Below are 19552 nucleotides of genomic sequence, written 5' to 3'. Positions count from 1 at the left end.
CGTTGAAATATTTTTGAAGTTTGAGAACACATGTTTTCAAAATCAAATCTTTATTTTGCTGGTATTTTTTTCATTTGTTTTGATTATTTGAAATAAATTATTATCGTTAGAAACGAAATGACTCCAGATAATTTTTTGGATCAAATTCGCCATACTTATGTTGAACAGATTTCTGCATCATCTTTTTCACCATCCATCGTTAGTAAACTTGAAATTGATCAATATCTTGAAAACCGATTATGGCCAGAATATGATGAATCAAATTGTGATTGTAAAGAATTAATCATGTCGATTGTTGCCATGGTTAATCAAAAATTTCGTGAAGGTGTTGGATCATGGCAAACGTTCGAACAAAATCCCGCTCATTTTCCACTATTTTTTCGACATACTGCTCGTTTGATGCTCAATACAGAATGCTCGCTAACATCTCGAGAAAAGATTGCCTTGATGGTTTTTTTGATTCGATGTTTCAACAGTATCGAAGTGGAACTGATACGATGTTCGATACAAAAATATATTTCAATGCCCATTTGGTCCTGTTTATCATCGGCTCGTTTAGAATATGAATTCAAAAAAGTGCCGAAATTGAAAAAATTTTGGAAAAAAATTGAAAAATCTGATCAAAGTTTATCAGAACAAGAACGTGAACAAGTAATGTTTGAAAGAAAATTTCTCTATAATCTTATATATGATTTCTATAAATGTCTAAATGAAATTCCGCCAGTGGAAATTAAACCGAAACTAAATCGACAAGAAATGGATTTAATACGTTATTCGGAACGATTCTTGGAATTTTTGATCGACATTGAATCATTATTACCAACAAGACGATTTTTTAATGCTGTCATCGATGATTTACATGTCATCACTGTGGCACGATTATCAATGTTGGCTAAACGACCAAACGAAGGTCGATTATTCAATCAATTATTGGATATATTACGATTTTATGTCAAATTCGAAATCGATGATGTCACTGGCGAAGCATTGACTGATGCAAAGATTGCATCACAACATTTTGAAAAATTGACCAATTTACAGAAAAAAATTTTCAAATTATTCACCGATATTGATGAATATCGACCGCTATTCTTGGCCAGTGTAGCATCAATTGATAATCGAAAAAAATTATTGGAATATTTTTCACTAATTAATGAAGAACGATTGATCACGCTTTGTCATCATTTGGAAATCGGCTTAGATAACAATGAACAAATCGATAAGATTTGCAATTATTTTCATAATCTAACTCGAAGAGATATATTGCTAGAAATATTGGTTGATCGTTATCAACGGCATGATTCACAAATGAAATCATTAAACCAGATGCCATTATATCCAAGTGAAGAAATTATTTGGGATGAGAATCTTGTTCCATCTAAATATTATTCTGGCGATTATTGTTTAGCTTTACCTAAATTGAATATACAATTCCTCACTCTACATGATTATTTGCTAAGAAATTTTCGTCTATTTCGTCTAGAATCAACATACGAAATACGTCAAGATATTGAAAATGCTGTTGCACATCTGAAACCATGGAAAACAGAAGATGGCGATGTTATGTTTGGCGGTTGGTCACGAATGGCCATTCCTATTGATTCATTTCATATTACTGAAATTGGCTCAGCCAGAATCGGTGAAGATAAACCAAGCCGTGTACGTGGTGAAATTATAGTCAATTTAAATGTTAAAAAATCAATTAAAGCTGAATGGGAATCACTTCGTAAGCATGATGTTTGTTTTTTGATATCTGTTCGGCCAGAAACTAAACCAGGAACACCATATAATTACAATGAACCATTCATTCCACAAGTTGGCCTTACATATGTACGTGGTTGTGAAATTGAAGGAATGCTCGATGTACAAGGAAGATTAGTGGATGAAACACTTGGTGAACGTCCACAATTCGATACCGATTATCGTACATATCGTGTTTTACTCGATACAAATCAGTTTAAAATCGATAATCAAGACAGTAATAAATTCAATGATATTTATGATTCATTCAATATTTTGGTACGACGTAAACCAAAAGAGAATAATTTTAAAGCTGTATTGGAAACAATACGTGATTTAATGAATACCAAATGTGTAGTGCCAGAATGGTTACATGATATACTTCTTGGTTATGGTGATCCAAATGCTGCTTATTATTCCAATATTGCTACGAATAATAATCAATTTAAGCGATTAGATTTTTTCGATACATTTCTGGATTATGATCATATCAATGAATGTTTTCCATCATATCAAATCACTGTCAATGGAGAAGATTCTCATTCAACCAACGCTGCACCACCGTTTAGGCTATCTATTGATGATGAAGCAAAGAAAATATCTGTATTGCCATACAAGATTCCAAGTCGTGGACCATATGTAGAAGAACAGCCTAAATGGAATCGTATACGATTTACATCCACACAAGTTGAAGCTATTCGTTCAGGAATTCAGCATGGTTTAACCATGGTTGTTGGACCACCTGGGTCCGGTAAAACCGATCTAGCCGTACAGATTATCAATAATCTATATCATAATCATCCGGAACAACGGACATTGATTGTAACACATTCGAATCAAGCATTAAATGCTATGTTTGAGAAAATAATGGCACTCGATATTGATGAAAGACATCTATTACGACTTGGTCATGGTGAAGAAACATTGGAAACGGAAAAAGATTTTAGCCGATATGGTCGTGTTAATTATGTACTTGGGAAACGTTTGCAATTGTTGGATATGGTTGCAAAATTGGCCCAATCATTAGATCTTGCTGATGATGTTGCATATACTTGTGAAACGGCTCGTTATTTCTATCTTTATCATGTATTATCCAAATGGGAAGCTTTCCTATACGAAATTAATGATCCAACCAAATTAGGCCATAATGATTCAACTACTAATGATAATCGATCAGCAAAAATTATTGAAGAAACATTTCCATTTCATAAATTTTTCTCCAATGTTCAATGTTTATTTCATGGCAAATCATTTGAAGAAGATTTCGAAATTGCAAAAGGTTGTTTTCGTTATTTGAAAAAAATCTTCACACAATTGGATGAATTCCGTGCATTTGAAATAATGCGTTCAGGTAGTGATCGTGCTAATTACCTTTTGGTAAGAGAAGCAAAAATTATTGCCATGACCTGTACACATGCAGCATTGAAACGTAAAGAATTAGTAAATCTGATGTTTCAATATGATAATGTTATGATGGAAGAAGCGGCACAAATACTCGAGATTGAAACATTCATACCATTATTATTACAAAATCCCGATCTTGGTCATAATCGTTTAAAACGTTGGATTATGATTGGTGATCATTTACAGTTACCACCTGTAATTAAAAATATTAGTTTTCAAAAATTTAGCAACATGGAACAATCATTATTTGCCCGATTTGTGAGGCTTGGTGTACCAACCATTTATTTGGATTCACAAGGACGTGCACGACCATCAATATGTCGACTATACAGTTGGAAATATAAAAATCTTAAAGATCTCAAACATATCAATGAATTACCGGAATATCAATTTCCAAATCCAGGTAAGTTGTTTTTTGTGTGTGGATTTTGTTTGTCATTTAACAATTTTTTCCATTAGGTTTTCTCAATGAATATCAATTGATTAATGTGGAAGATTTCAATAATATTGGCGAATCTGAACCATTACCATACTTTTATCAGGTATGTCGATTGATTTTGAAAATATTTCAATTGGATTATATTGATTGTTTTTCATTATTTAGAATTTAGCTGAAGCTGAATTTGTTGTGGCAACATTCATGTATATGCGTTTATTAGGATATCCATCGGATAAGATTACAATATTGACCACATATAATGGACAAAAACATCTTATACGTGATGTTGTTGAACAACGTTGTGCCAAAAATCCATTCATTGGAAGGCCGAATAAAGTGACCACTGTTGATAAATTTCAAGGACAACAGAATGATTATATTCTTTTATCATTGGTACGAACAAAAACTGTTGGCCATATTAGAGATGTTCGTCGTTTAATAGTGGCAATGTCTCGTGCTCGTCTTGGATTTTATGTATTTTGTCGTCAAAATCTATTTACATCATGTCTGGAATTACAACAAACATTTGCTTTGTTAAGTAAATATCCGAATCAATTACAATTGATACCGAATGAAAATTATTCAAAAAGATTTTCAATCATACGTAATGATTCGATGAAAAAAGAAACTATTATCATTGATGATATGCCTAAAATGGTACAATTTGTATTTGATTTCTATAAAAAACAAGTACAAACAATACGTGAACAAGATCCTGAATTGTTCGAATCAATTGTTAATCCGAATCGACAACAACAACAAAAAGATGATGATGATGATGAGCCTGAACAAGATGTAGATGATGATGGAATCAATGAAAATAATGAAGATTTACCATTTGAAAAAATTACTGAAGAGGATACTGGTATGAATGATGATGATGATGATGATGAGATCGATGAGTCGATGGATGTCGATATGGATGATGATAATGTTAATAATAAACCACAATCTCCACAATCTGAAGATAAGAAACAAGAAGAAGAAGAAAAAGAAAAAAATTGAGCGGAAAATTTTTTTTATACTTGGCCACAAAAAAAATTTTTGTTTGCTATTGTGTATCCTATGTCGACATTGTGTTGAGAACAAGTGTAGATCTCATTTTGATCACATCAATGTAATTTTTTTTTATTTCCTTTTTTTTCTTTGTATACAACCACACGATTCACATTTCAAATGGATGATCTTGATATTCATCTTGAATGCTTTTTTGATTGTCATTCACATTCATTTTTTATTTTCACAAGCTCCATATAAATGTTTGGCACCCAAACACAATCATCATAGATAAATGTCATCATGTTGAATTTAAATTTTTCTTTTATCATCAATCTTATTGCTGTATTCATTTTTGTTTTACTTATTTTCATTTCCAATGAGTTCATTTGTGAATCATCTGTCTGATAATAAATAAAATAAATAAAAAACAAAGTGAAAAAAAATGATTTTTTCAATGATTATTGAAAAAAAAAATTGGTGAAATTGAAATATAGTTCTTTGGTCTGTTAAAAGATGGCAGTACTTTGAAATGAAAAAAAAATTCGAATCATTGAACCATCCAAAACACAGACAGCAAGGTGAAATGCAAATGTTTTTCTATCTGTCTTCTATAATAATGTGATGATTGTGGCCAATGTAAAAACCAATGGTTTGTTTCTTGATCAGGTTTTAAAAGTGCCAGAAATCTGTTTTTTGTCAACAACAACAACAAAAATTAAATTAAATTTTTTCTTCCTTCAAAAAAAAAGAAGAAAATTGAATGAATAATTTTTCCATTTTTGATATCTATGACATGGTCACAAACACACTCATTCATTTCATTTTTTAACATTCTGATTCACATTGTCATAGGAAATGGAATTAATGATTGAAAAAAATGAACAACAACAACAACAACAAAAAAAATCAATCAATAAGTGATATCGATATTTATTGTTTGTTTTTCCTATTTTTTACTACTTAAAAATTTAAAAAAAAACATTACATCATCATAGCCATGAAATGATAATAATAATGGCAATTCAATGTATTTGTGTAAATGAGTTTTTTTTCTCAATCTAGAAGAATTACATTAAATATAATTGGAAAATCTATTTTTTTTTTTTTTGTTCTTCATTACAGATTGGTATATGGACAACGCCTCGAATATACTTTTACTATTTGTTTTTAGCCAAAGAAAAAAAAAGCTAATTATTCACATTGTTTTTCTGTTGCGATTGAAAATAAAATATCAATCAATCAATCAATAAATTGATTGATCAAGAATGGAAAAAAATTTCCAGCACCGCCACCACCACCACAACCGCCATATATAAATGTGTCACTATGAAGCTAATTGAGCTAGATATGCCCCCTACATACACATGCACACACACACACACCCAATCAATATTTGTGAAACAATTTAAAAACCGTTTTAATAATGATGATGATGAATAAATTTGCTCCGGACATGGACATTGAATTTTTTTTTCTGTTTTAAAAATAACTTTTTTTCAACACAAGTACTAGATTAAGCAAACAAACAGACATATTAACGATCAAATTACTTCATACTTGATCGATCGATCAATCGATTGATTTCAAATACTTTTGTTCACTTGTTGTTGAATCGTTAATTGGTGTCAAAATGTGTATCAAGACAAATGATGAATTTGTAGCAAAATAAAAATCATTATTAAACGATTGAAAGTTCAAAATTAATAATAGATTTCATTACTATTTAAATGATTCGTTTTCATTATTACACAATCCTCATCAGTGGATCATACAATTGATGGGGAAAAAAATACAATGATATAAAACATGTAACATGTAATAAATGTAAAAGTTTGATGTGTGTGTGTGTTTGTGTGCGTTTATTGTCTGTTCCAGAAACAAAATAAAACAGAAAAAATTGTTAAATCCAATCTTCTTGTCGCTCGACGACCTTACACACACACACAGACAGACAAACATACCAATTGGCGCACCACCAATTGGATCACAAAAAAACAATATATGTGACAGACAGAAAAAAAATTCCAAAAATCTATCGAATCGATTGATTGGGCGTCACCGATAATCAAATAACAACAACAACAACAAAAAACAAACAAAAAACAACAACACTTTGGCACCAGGACATCATCATCACCGCCACCACCACCACCACAATGACAAAGACGAATAATGAAAAATCATTTACTTATTATTACGATTTTAATTTTTTCATTCTTTCATTTTAAATTTATTCAACAATAAAAAAATCTGGAACAAAATGTCGAACCATGTTGTTTTGTTTTGCTTGTTTGTTTGTCACTATATGATTGAGATTGAAATCAATAAATATAAATAAAATAAATCTTACGGACCAATGATTATTGTTGTTTTATTTTCTGGTGTTCAACAAGTCGAAACAACAACAACAGCAACAACAGAAAAACACATGTTTCCGTATGTTGTAAATTGATTCTTTTTTTTCGTCAATTTTGATTGATTGATAATCAATCTATCACTACATACATTGATTTGATCGATTTTCATCATTTTCAATTGATTAAAAATTCAAAAATCCAATTCATACACACACACATACGCACATGTGCGCAGATCGGATGAAAATTATTCATTTCACATCCACAGAAAATTGCCCCTTTCTTTCCAAATTGTATTTGGACTGCAACAAATCAAACAAATATAATCTCTATGAATCCAATTTGGAATTGTAAAGGAAAAAAAAACGAAATCATTAATTTCAATATCATATGTGAAAGTGGTAACAACAAATGATCATAATGAATTTGGAATAATAAAAAGAGAGATAGATGAAAAAAAATGAACCACCTTTAAAATCGATTCAATAATTTGCCTGCACACGTATATATAAGAATAGTATTATAGAAAGTTTAACACTGTAGTTTTGTTCCTGATATTGATTTGTCAATGTAATTCATTCATTCGTTTTTTTTTCGTACTTGTGTGTTTTGTTGTTGTTCATTTTCAATCTATCTCTCTTTTTTTTGAATTTAAAACAAATCTATCTCTCATTCCAGTTCTCTCTAAATACACTAAAATATAAAATGAATTAAAGAGAGGGGGGAATAAAAAGAGAGAAAAGTAATTTTTAAGAAGAAAAATTTTTTTTTTCTTTCCTAAGAACATGTGTGTATGAGTGTATGAGTGGTGATTGGAATTTTCATGTCTCAATCTGATTTGCTTGCGTGTGTGTGTGTGTGTTACAGTTGTCAGTACGTGTTCATAGAAATCAATCGACATTGATATATCGTAGTCGTTGTGTGCGAATGTGTTTAACAAATATGTGGCTGTTTTTCTAGAATTTAATAAACGAACAACAACAAAAAAAAATTCATCAAATTCAGTGAATGTCAACAAAAAAAAATATGAGGTTTTGATTGCATCGAAAATTTGTTTCCGTTTCCTTTGAAATAACCAAAAAAAAAATAATGCCACTCATACAACGGAATCTATTTCCAAGTCGACCACCATCAAAAAAATGTGATGGACCCAGTGTATTGCGTGCGGCCAACAATATTAACAACAACCACAACAATAATTCAATGAACAACAACCATGATTCAATCAATAACAGAACTATTATCAATCCAAATCTATCGTTATATAGTAATGCAAATAAATTATTTAAACCACAACAACTATCAACTGATCAATCAATTATCAATGTCAACAACAACAATAACAACAACAACAACAGCAAAGGAAATGGAAATAATAATAAAAAAGATGCCAAAAAATTACGTAAAATTCATTCGACCAGTATGATTTCATTGTTGGCCATCAATAATAATAATAATTTAGTTCCAAATAGTGGCCGTACAAAAGTGAAAATCAGCTATGATAGCCAAGATAGTTTCAATACCAGTTCAGATACCAGGTGAGCAATAATAATAATAATAATCGATGATTTTGTATCGATTGTTTTTATTTATTTCTGTTTGTTAATTACTTTACTTTACAACAATCGATGATTGTTGTTTGAACTTTGTTCATTTTTTATTTTTTTTTATTGCCAAATCAAATTGATAGATCGATCGATTGATTTTTATCAAAAGATTTTGATTTACAATTTCCAGTAACATTTTTTTTCGGTTAATTATCTTGTATATCGACAAACATACGTTGATTTCAAGAAAAAAAAGATCAATGATCGAGTTGATCAAACAGTTGTCTATTTTTCCAGCACCGGCAGTTTGGAAGACCATTGAGTATGTGTCAACAAGTATCTGGAAAATTTCTGATCGATTATTTTTATTGATTGATGATTCGATTGAGATTCATTTCCTTTTTCCGATAATGATCAACAATAAAAAAAATCTTATCATTGATACCATTCACAATGGTGATAACATTATCAATGAATAAAGCTTATTCGCAGTCTTTTTCTGTGATCATAATCATCGATTGTAAAGGAATTGAATTTCACACCTCGGAATTCTATTCAATCATCAAAAAAAAAAATTTTTGTCAGCAATCAAAATAAAACGAAAAACATGATTTTTTATCGTGCAAATGTTGTGTACAAATTATTAATCAGAAAATTAGTTGGAAGAAATTTAAATTGGATGAATTTGAATGACATTCAGATCATCCATGATTATCATCATAAAAGATGAGTTTCCCACATACACTAAATGTTAAAGGAATGATGAAAAAAAATGGTTTTCACTTTAATTTGCTTCCACTGCGTGCGACTTTTAATATTTGATGTGGCAATTTTGTGAATTTTTAATCCGTTTTTTTTATTGTTACGTTACCGTTTTTGTTTTTTTTTGCATTAATCACAATGTTCGTGACATGGAAAAAAATGTCGTGCTTGGTTGTTTGATTTTTTTTCCCATGATGATACTGATCATCCGTATCATTGATCAATCCTTCAATAATTTGAATAATTTTGAATAATTTTTTACGTTGAACTTGAAGTGAGATAAATGATAATTTTCTCTCTACATATACGTTGCTATTGATGATGATGATGAATAATAAAGTAGTGTTTGATTTTTGTAGCTATTTAAGGGCTAATCATTTTGAAGATGCGAAAAAAATACAGAACAAGAAACAATTACAGATACACAAAGATATATATCATAATTAATTTCTTTGCCAACCTTTGACACTGAAATTAAAGAACAACCTACTCATACACACACACACACACACACACACATAAATATCCATTCAATGTTTATAATTATGTCTTAATTTGGAAATTTGGATAATTGTTTTCTGATATATTAATCTTTTTTTTTGTTTTTTGTTATTTTACGAGGTGTCTCATCAAGGTAATCATCATCATCATCATTTAAATGAGAAAAAAAACATGAAAGGATTATTCATCATTTGCCAAATAAAAAAAACCCTTTCAATTTGCATTTGCATATATTGCATTCTAATGCCCCAAAACAATTCAATGAATAATGAGATGCTAAAATCAAAAAACAAAAAAAAAACAGATTAAAATGAATGCGTGTGTGGTGTTTGTGAATGTAGAACAATAGAAAACAAAAATTCAAAATTCATAAACAATAACAATGATGATGGTGTGAAAATGGAAGAAAAAAAAATGTCAAATGTTTTTTTTTCACATTGGTCACATGAATGTGTGTTTGACCACAATATCAACGCATCGTAAGCAAATCGAATCAAATATAATAAAATGATTATTACACGGAAAATAAATTATATATTTCAACTTTGATACAAATCTTTCACTTGATTTCAATCTATAACCAAGGTTAAACAAATCTAATCCATATAATCGGATTTTTTTTGTATCATTTAAATTTGACCATTATCATGATGATGTTTACGATCATCATCATCATCAATATTATATGCTTAAAATTGAAATAATTTTTTTTTTCATTTCATTTCATATGATGATTATGACCACCATATAGCCACATCATCATCATCATGTTTTTTTTTCTCTGTACAATTTTAAATTACACAAAGATGGCATCAATTGATTATCATTGATAAGAATCACATTTTGTCACCGTAACATCTTTATCGAATAAACTAGAAACTTTACACTTTTAATCCAAGTTTTCCATCATTTTATCATCAAAATCAATACATCTGATTGATGTAGAAAAATTTGTGATTGTCACCAATTTTGTGATTAAAATTTTTAAAATTGAGCGCCATAAAAAAAATGCTGATTTTCTGCGTTTTTATTAAAAAAACATCAAAATCAAAACAAAACAAAACAAATGAATGAATGAATGAATTGAGATTAACCTAGAATTTTCAATTTTTCTTTGCCATATTTTAATTGTATCGCAATTGTTCCAGAAAATAGCCATTGTCCATAGATATATTGTTGTTGCTGTTTGCTTGGATGGTCGAAGGTTAAAACTTTTCATTTAGGGGATGAAATGAAATGAAAAAAGAAAACGAACATTCGTTGTGTTGTTCAAGTTTCAAATTAAATATATTATAAAAAAATACGCACATACAACGAGAGAAAAAAAAACATGACAATGTGATTTAGGTGTGAGCGCGTTTTAGTTCATTCATTCACTCTAAAAAAAAATCAGTTTCATTTTTTTTTCTCTGTATGTATGTATAATTTTAGTTTTTTTTGTTAGCGTAAAAAAAGTGGCCCAAGAAATTGAAAGAAAAAAAAAGAATTGGCTTCAATTCATTTTCGATCATCAATTTTTTTTATTTTTTTTTCTTCACAGTTTGTTTGTTATTCATTTGCATGCATGCATGCAGAAAGTTTAGAACTTACTGAACAAGTTACTGCTGCTGCTGCTACTACTACCATAGTTACACACACGACTTGGTCATTTTGTTGATCCAAATTAAAACGCATCCATTCCTTTGCCATTCCACAATAGATGTGATAATTGATTTTTGTTTTTTTTTCGATTCAATCATCACCAATCATATGATGAGATCAAAACACTGTTTCACTGATTCACAATTCAGCATTCAGTCAATGTTTTCGTTTTTTTTTTTTTTTTTGAATAAATCTGGCTCATTCAAAAAGTTTCATTTTTTTCCACTCAATGATTCGCTTTATTGAAGAGAAAAGAAAGTTAAATTTCATTTTGCGATTGAATAATTGGCGAATCAAATTCAATTTGAATGACATCCAAAAAATGAAGAAAATTTTTTCCAAAAGATTGAAAGAAAGAAAAAACCTTCGTTGTTGTGTTCAATCAACTAAAATGATAAATAGGTCTGGACATCGTTTACCGAATGTGAACAACAATCATCAACACACACACACACACATCACACATAATTTGATATGATTTATATATTTTCGCTATGAAAAATAGTGTTGAAGATTTGGATGTTTTTTTTCTCTTTTCGTTGTTGTTGTTGTTGTTCACATCAATTAAAGCAATCATTTTATTCAAAAGATCAATCAATTTGATCGATATAATGATAATGACCATAAAACGTAATAATATTTTTCATCAACACGTGTTTTTCACATTAAATTTAAATATATTGAATGATCTAATTAATGTGATAAAACGAAAAAAAAAGAAAAATTTAAATATTCAATCTGAATAAATGGACAATGGTTTTGACCGTTGTTGCTGCAGTGTTTATGTGTATTATTAAACTTGACTTTTCAGTCAAAAGTGAATAACCACGTCAAGTATTTAGATTTTTTTTTCAACAAAAAAAAAACAACTGACAAATGTTATAGACTACCAACGGACAAAATGTTTGATCATGAAATGATTTTTCATAATTCAACAACAACAACAACAACAGAAAAAAATTCTCGGAATCAAAGAGTTTATTCAATGTGTAAAACAGACTGAAATTTAAATGAAAATATAAAATATAAATTACAATTGGGTCATTGGAAAAAAAAGAATGTAAAATAGCCTTGAATAATGGATGGATAGATTATGAGCCATCATTATTTGTTGATTATGATAAACTTTAAATTAATCAACAACAACAACAACAACAAAATTCAATGATTCTAAAGGGTCATTTACATTAAATACAATGTCTACATTGATTTATACGAAACCATCTTCAAACATTCAAATTTGAATTTTCCATATTGAAAAAGAAGAAAAAAAATCAAATAAAAACTCGTTATGAATATCAAATCACCATTTCTTATTTCTTATGATCGATCAAAACAATTAACATTGAATGAGACAATTGTGAATTGATTACTTTTTCCTGCTTGAATGAATTTTTATGTGAATGAATGAATCAACGATTTTTTTTCTATAAATGTAATGAAAACAGATAAGGTTTGGTTTTTTGTTTGTTCGTTTGTTTGTTTGTTTGTTATCCTGTATTGTGTTTTTATCCATAATCTGAAATTTTAATAATGCATACCATAATGGAGATTATTATTGCCGAAAACATCAATCAATCAAATCAATGTTCGATGATGATGACAAAATAATTTGCCTATTCGATTGGTGATTGAGATTAATAATCCACAAATATAAAACAAACAATTGGCAGCAATGGATTAATTGGTAACCAATTTTTTTTTGTAAAAAAAAATTCGTTTTTTACCACCATTAAACCCTAACGATTATTATCGATCACATTATTATCGATATTTGACAATTGAAAAACAAAAGAACAAATGAATGATTTGAAAACAAAACTTAAACAATAAGCTTCCGCATTTTACAAACGGAAAAAAATTTAAAATTTAACCATTTTTCTTTTTTTCTTTTCAAAAATTCTCTAGTTCTGATCCAAATTCACTTTGTTCATCATCATCCAGTTCAGTGGACAATAATAATATGATAAGCCGGCGAAGAATTTTATCCCGTTCACGTGATGCATTGAATAATAGCAGTACAACAACAACATCGGATGATTATACAAGTTTCACTCAACAACAACAACAACAACAACACGATGAAGATGTTTGGTACAATAAAACCAAACTTATATCGGTATGGAAAATTTTCTTTTCACATTTAATCTGAATGAAGAAAACAAAAAATCGATCAAATTACAGTGGCAAAGATTATATTCAATAAATCTAATTGAATGGACAATCCATTTGATTTGATTTTTTTTTTTTTGCTGAATTTAACAATCCAAAATAAGTATTACGAGATCATTTGTGTGTGTGTGTGTGTAAACTTGAGAAATTTTTGTTTGAATTACAGCAGCAATAATAATAGCGAAAAAAAAATTACAAGTTTAACGCTACCATTGTCCATTTCAAACATTTTCATTCACGCTCACACATCAAAAATCAAATGGACAATGTGTACACATTGGGCGTAATAATAAACAAAACAGAAAAAAAATTTTTTCCATTGCCTCCATTAATGATAATTATTTGCAACAATCAAAGAAAGAAGTTTGATGTTAGATTGAAAGATTTTTTTTTTTTTTTTTTGCTGATTGAATAATATACATCTCTGTTGAAAGACAGTGAATGAAAATCATCAAATTGTAGACGCGACTGATCAATTATCGATTATCAATTATGATGATGACCTTGACATTCATTGATTGATCAACGAAAAAGAAAAAATTATTGGAAATCAATCGAAAAAAAACGACATCAAAATTAATTCATTTGATAGATTTGATTTAAAATATGCAATTAGATAGAATGAAGAAATTTTGGCAATTTTGATTTTCAATGATAATCGATAATTATCGTGTATGCTGTGTGTGTGTGTGATCGATAACATCTTTAAATCTCTAAATCTTTATATTCATTCGTTCCGTGTCAAATGTTAATTTAAAAATTTGAAAATTCAAATTCAAAATAAAATTTTTCATTCCAAGAATTTCGAAACCATCATTTTATGCATAAGGCTAGGATCCACAAGAAACAGAGAAAAAACGAGAGATTGAGAGGAGAGAGAATATTCACCATTGTAAAATGGCCCGCATTATCATCATCATCACGGTTGTTGTTGAAATAATGAATGAAAAATTTATTGCAAACAAAAATGTATAATTGTAAAATCAGGGTCATCATCAATCAAAAAAAAAAAAAAAGAATGAAAGAAAAAAAATTTCACATTTAATTTGTTTCTGGAACAAATTTTTTTCCAAAAAAAAAATCAAAGTATATCACACACACACACAGTACTGAGCGTGATTTCATGTCATTTACATCTTTATTGTTGTGATGTGAATTCCATGAAAAACAAGGTATTATTAATTGAATAATCCTTGAATTTATTTTTTAAATTTCAAAAAAAAAAAATAACCAAACAACAACAACAACGGGAAAGGAGAAAAAAAAAGATAGAATTCATTTTGATTCTATTCTATATTCAAATCCATTATCAATGAACAAGCCAAAAAAAAAAATTGCCAAATTTACACCTTTCAAATCTTTGTTTTTACACTTTTCATCATCATCATCAGATCATTCATTCATTCATTGATCGTAGGTGTGACTTAATGCATCAATCATATCAATGATGATAACCATTGTGTTTTTTTTATCATTATTTTTTCTGTATACCATTTGAGACCACAACGGTCTGAATAATGTACAGATAATAATTTTGATTCATAAATGATTGTTATATTTCAATGATCGAAATATCGATACGATAGATTTATTGATTAGATTGAATTTCAAATAGATTATTATACGCACACACACAATGAATGTTAAATGTGCTTTTTTTCATTGCGTTTTGATCCATTTGTGTCTACGAATTATGAACAATTGAAAGTAAACACCGCCATGTGTTATTATTTGACCATCTTTATCACACAAACAATAAATGACTTTGCCTTAATATCGACTTTGCTGTTGTTGTTGTTATTATTATTCATAAAGCCTATGAATATAATACAAATTTTGACACTGAACAAAAAAAAACAATCCTTTTTTCTGATCAATCATTTGTTGTTGTTGTGGCTGTTGGTTCCACATTTAGATCAACAACAACAACAACGAAAAAAGTTCATTAGGTTTTTATTTCATCATTTCAATTTGTAATACAAAAAAAATGAATCAAATTTATCATCAAGGATCATATGTGATGTATCATTATCATTAAAATAAATAGATTGATTATCAAAAGTCATCATCATTCATGGATTATTGTTGTTGTTGTTGTTGTTTTTTTTTTGTAGAAATTACATCATCATCATCATTATGATATTGATACCATAAATTGTCATCGATTCAAACAATAAAAAAAAACAAAACAAAACCAATCATCTTGAGAGAAAGAAAGAAAAAACGGATTTCATTTTCATTTTCACTTTTATTTTCACAGAGTGGTGGAAAAAAAATTTAGAATTAGATTTGATGGATTACAACAATGGATGGAAATGTATCCATTTCAAATTTTAGCGAAATGAAAAAAAAACATTCAAGGTTTCTCTTTCATTTGGATTAGGATAATAAAAATTGTACACACACACAAACGAAATCGATTGATTCAATGGTTGCTTGCTGTTGAACATTGTCATCTAGATTCAGGACTTTTCCCTCAAACACACAATTTGTGATTTTATCATTCGTTCATATATTGATTATGTATCAAAAAAAATTCAAATCGATCAATTATCGATCCGGATTTGTTGCCTATTCGATTGATTGTTGTTTTGAAATATCATATATTCATATTTGCACAACAAGTGGTCATAAACGGGGCGTTGGTTTGTTTTTTGTTTTGTTTTCGTCTTATTTTCTTTTGTCAATTATCAAAATCCACACGTTAATAAACAATACAATTTTTTGTAAATGACAAATAAAAAATGAAATGGATAATTTCATCATTTGATTTCAATTAATTAATACAAATTCCTTTTCTATCACCCACCGAACAAAAAACAGGATCATGTCGATGAAATCATTACGAAATGGGATCAAATCGATGATGAAATATGGGCCAAAGTTATCTGTATGGAACGTAATCGTCGTGTGGCTAAAGCATATGCACGTACACCAATATTGACCATTAATGGTTTTAACATTGGATTCGATGGTCATCGTATTGGTTTGAATGGTTTCAAAAATCCAATGCGTGATAGAAAATGTTTTGAAATTAAAAATCAAATTAATGATGGTATTAAAATACGTATGGATGAAAATGGTAATCTTTTGGTGAAACGTATAACCGATGCTGATGTGTTTTTGATTCATTTCGATAAAATGGATAATATGATTATTGAAAAAATTGAACAACGAAAATCGATACAATTGTTTGATATGAAACAATATCATAATGATCTATTGAATGAATTTCGATTATCAACACCAAATACACGTCTGTTAGAACAGAAATGTTTCTGTTTCATATCGTTTGTATCGATCAATACGGATGAATTGTTGCTAAATACACCTGTATGGTGTATATTGATAAATCTGGTTGCATTGGAAATGTTGATGAAATTATTACCACCATCATCATCATCAATCAACAGAATTGCTGGTTTGTTATCAGTTGGTTTTTTTTCATAACGATAATTATGCTAATTTTTTCTTTCAACAGAAGATAATTTCTATTCATTACCAATAACAATTTCATCGTCATCGAAATTCCAAAATGGCCATTATCATTTTCATTATAATAATAATAATAATCACCATCAATCAAATTCATTATTACCACCAAAGCTACCACCACGTGATTTAAATAATAAAAATCCACCATTAACATTACCGGAACCGGATTATGAAGATGATAATAATAATAATAATAATAATGTGATAATGATAAAACAACAACAACAACAACAGCAGCAGAGACCTCTTTCGTCAAATCTAGGTAATTTTCTATAATAACAAAAATTAAATTATTTGATGATGATTGAAATATTTATATCCCATACATAGATGATGATCCATATTTTTATGGATTAAGTGCACATGTACCAAAATTTTATAATAATAATCAACAACAACAACAACAATCAAATCAACGTTATCCGATGATGCCACGTACAAATCAACCACCAATTGTTCGTAAAGCAATGATTGCAAAAAAATTATGGAACAATCAACAACCATCATCATCATCATCATCATTGAATATGAATTCATTCTATCCGAATCATAATGATGTTTTTCGTTCAACAATATTTGATCCAATTACAATGATACCGCCACCACCACCGCCACCATCGATGATTCCTGCACAAATGAATAATCATGGTCGTGGTTCCATCAATAACAACAACATCGATAATGCCATCAATGATAATAATGAAATTTATGGCATAAATCCGTCATTATTACGGAAGAATACAAAATTTCATCCAAGAACTAGTTCATCACCATCATCGTCATCATTGAGGAATATATTTTCACGAAAAAATAAATCCAGTGGTAAAGATCAAAATAATAATCCACGTAAACATTAACACATAACACAGTGCTGCTGTTCAGAAATTGAATTTTTTTTTTAGAATTTTGATAATTTTCGCTCATTTTCAATATGTTAGATTTTTTTCAAAATATTTTAATTTTATTGTAAACGTTTTTTCATTTGGCAAGAATCAATTTAAATAAAAATTGGAACATTTTCCATTAATGATTGGATAGTTTCGATTCTTCTGCATCATCATGGACCACAAGCGATCCATCATTAAGTTGAAATTCCAAATTATCGATCAGATTGGCGACATAACATTTGAATCGACCTGAAGCATCAAGTTTTTTCACTTTCCAACAATTGTCGAATATGATCGATTCGTTTGGTAACATCATTCAAAAGCGAATACACTTCTGGATCTTCTATACGATTACAATTTGCAGACATTTTCAATACGATTATTATTTGAAAGATTTTGATTATTCACATTCGAAACCATTTTTAAATGATTGGAAAAATTCTAAAAAAAAAATTTCGAATTTTTTTCAAGAAACTTCTCAATTAGTCCTGCAGATGGCGTCAGTAGCTCTGCAATTTTGAAATTTTTTTTTTGTTGTCATGGGATGATGTAATTCAAAAAATAAATTAACCAAACAAAATGACCGATTACAAATTATATGACAAATGAAACATTTGAAATGAATTTTTCAAATAAAGACAAGGTTTTTTCAAATGAAAGAAATAACGAAAAAAAAATCAAAGACAAAGAAAACATTAATTTCGGAATTAAGTTGATGACAGGTGAAAAAAGAAATGCGTGTGTGTGAACATTGGCGTTGGCGATTTGCGTGTGTTACGATTATTATTATTATTATTATTATCAGAGCACAATTCACGGGCCAAAAAACCGTTCAACGATAATAATTGATGAAAATTTTCGTTTCAAACAAAATAAAAAAAAGTCTATATCATCGAATGATGAAGGTGATGTGTTAATTTATCTTTTGAGAAACAAAAATACTGGCTAAAGATGCTTAATAAAAACAAAACGAAAAAAAAATAATCCGATTGACATGAATGAATGAATGAATCAATCGCGCTGTTGAAAATCATTAACAGCAACGAGAAAAAAAAGACATAGAAATTTCTGCTTTTCTAATGAAATCTCTGAAAAACAAGCCATAAAAAAAATTTGATCACTTTCAACATTTGGTACTGAAAATTTAGGTTTTTTTTCCAATTTTAATCAACATGAAAACATGATTCATTTCGCAGATTAATAATGTTATAATCAATCAAAAAATATTCATGCAATCAATTTTTTTTCAATGATAATGATAATACTTTATAGACTTTACATCACATCTGTAGAAAGTCAATCAAGGTGAGCGGTTGTAATGATGATGATGATGATAAAGTCAGTCAGAATGTGAATTCATTCATTCCAATACGAATAGATGATTCATTCAAATGGTTTTTGTTGTCATACAAGTGTATGCCTTGAATCACCCACAAGACATAGAGTTGATTAGATATTCTGGATCATCATCAGGATAATAAGCAGGACTTTGAATGTCAACTTTTTTCAATCATTCTACAAAATGATACGATCAACAGAAAAATCAACCAAAAATCTAGATGATTGAATAGTTTTCATTTAAAAAATGACGACTAATATCTCCACTTT

At 28.9% G+C, this 19552-nt stretch overlaps 2 protein-coding genes and 1 long non-coding RNA gene across 4 annotated transcripts in view; 2 read left to right on the top strand and 1 right to left on the bottom strand.

Annotated features, from left to right (window-relative positions):
* The first annotated feature begins 15 nt into the window (after nt 1–15).
* On the top strand, nt 16–5025 carry LOC124492650 (RNA helicase aquarius). Its single transcript, XM_047055606.2, has 3 exons — nt 16–3547; nt 3604–3686; nt 3749–5025. The coding sequence occupies exons 1-3, from the start codon at nt 118–120 to the stop codon at nt 4586–4588; spliced, it is 4353 nt and encodes a 1450-aa protein (XP_046911562.2). The 5' UTR covers nt 16–117; the 3' UTR covers nt 4589–5025.
* A 158-nt stretch (nt 5026–5183) lies between these two features.
* Nucleotides 5184–19552, bottom strand: part of LOC124492654 (uncharacterized) — a 71146-nt gene continuing 56777 nt past the window's right edge. Inside the window, exon 3 of the long non-coding RNA XR_006959050.2 lies at nt 5184–5268. This is a non-coding gene — a long non-coding RNA (uncharacterized LOC124492654). The remainder of the gene's footprint in view (nt 5269–19552) is intronic.
* LOC124492651 (uncharacterized) lies at nt 7778–18081 on the top strand. Of its 2 annotated transcripts, none has more exons than XM_075735142.1 (5): nt 7778–8477; nt 13299–13509; nt 16386–16983; nt 17047–17319; nt 17388–18081. In XM_075735142.1, exons 1-5 carry the CDS (start codon nt 8029–8031, stop codon nt 17912–17914), a joined length of 2058 nt encoding a protein of 685 aa, XP_075591257.1. In that variant the 5' UTR covers nt 7778–8028; the 3' UTR covers nt 17915–18081. The 2 variants fall into 2 exon arrangements, with proteins under 2 accessions (XP_075591257.1, XP_046911563.2); XM_047055607.2 differs by having other exon boundaries at nt 17044–17319.

This window comes from Dermatophagoides farinae, chromosome 1 (assembly GCF_024713945.1).
Source record: "Dermatophagoides farinae isolate YC_2012a chromosome 1, ASM2471394v1, whole genome shotgun sequence".
NCBI lineage: Eukaryota > Metazoa > Arthropoda > Arachnida > Sarcoptiformes > Pyroglyphidae > Dermatophagoides > Dermatophagoides farinae.
This window is presented reverse-complemented; position numbering and strand designations above follow the sequence as displayed.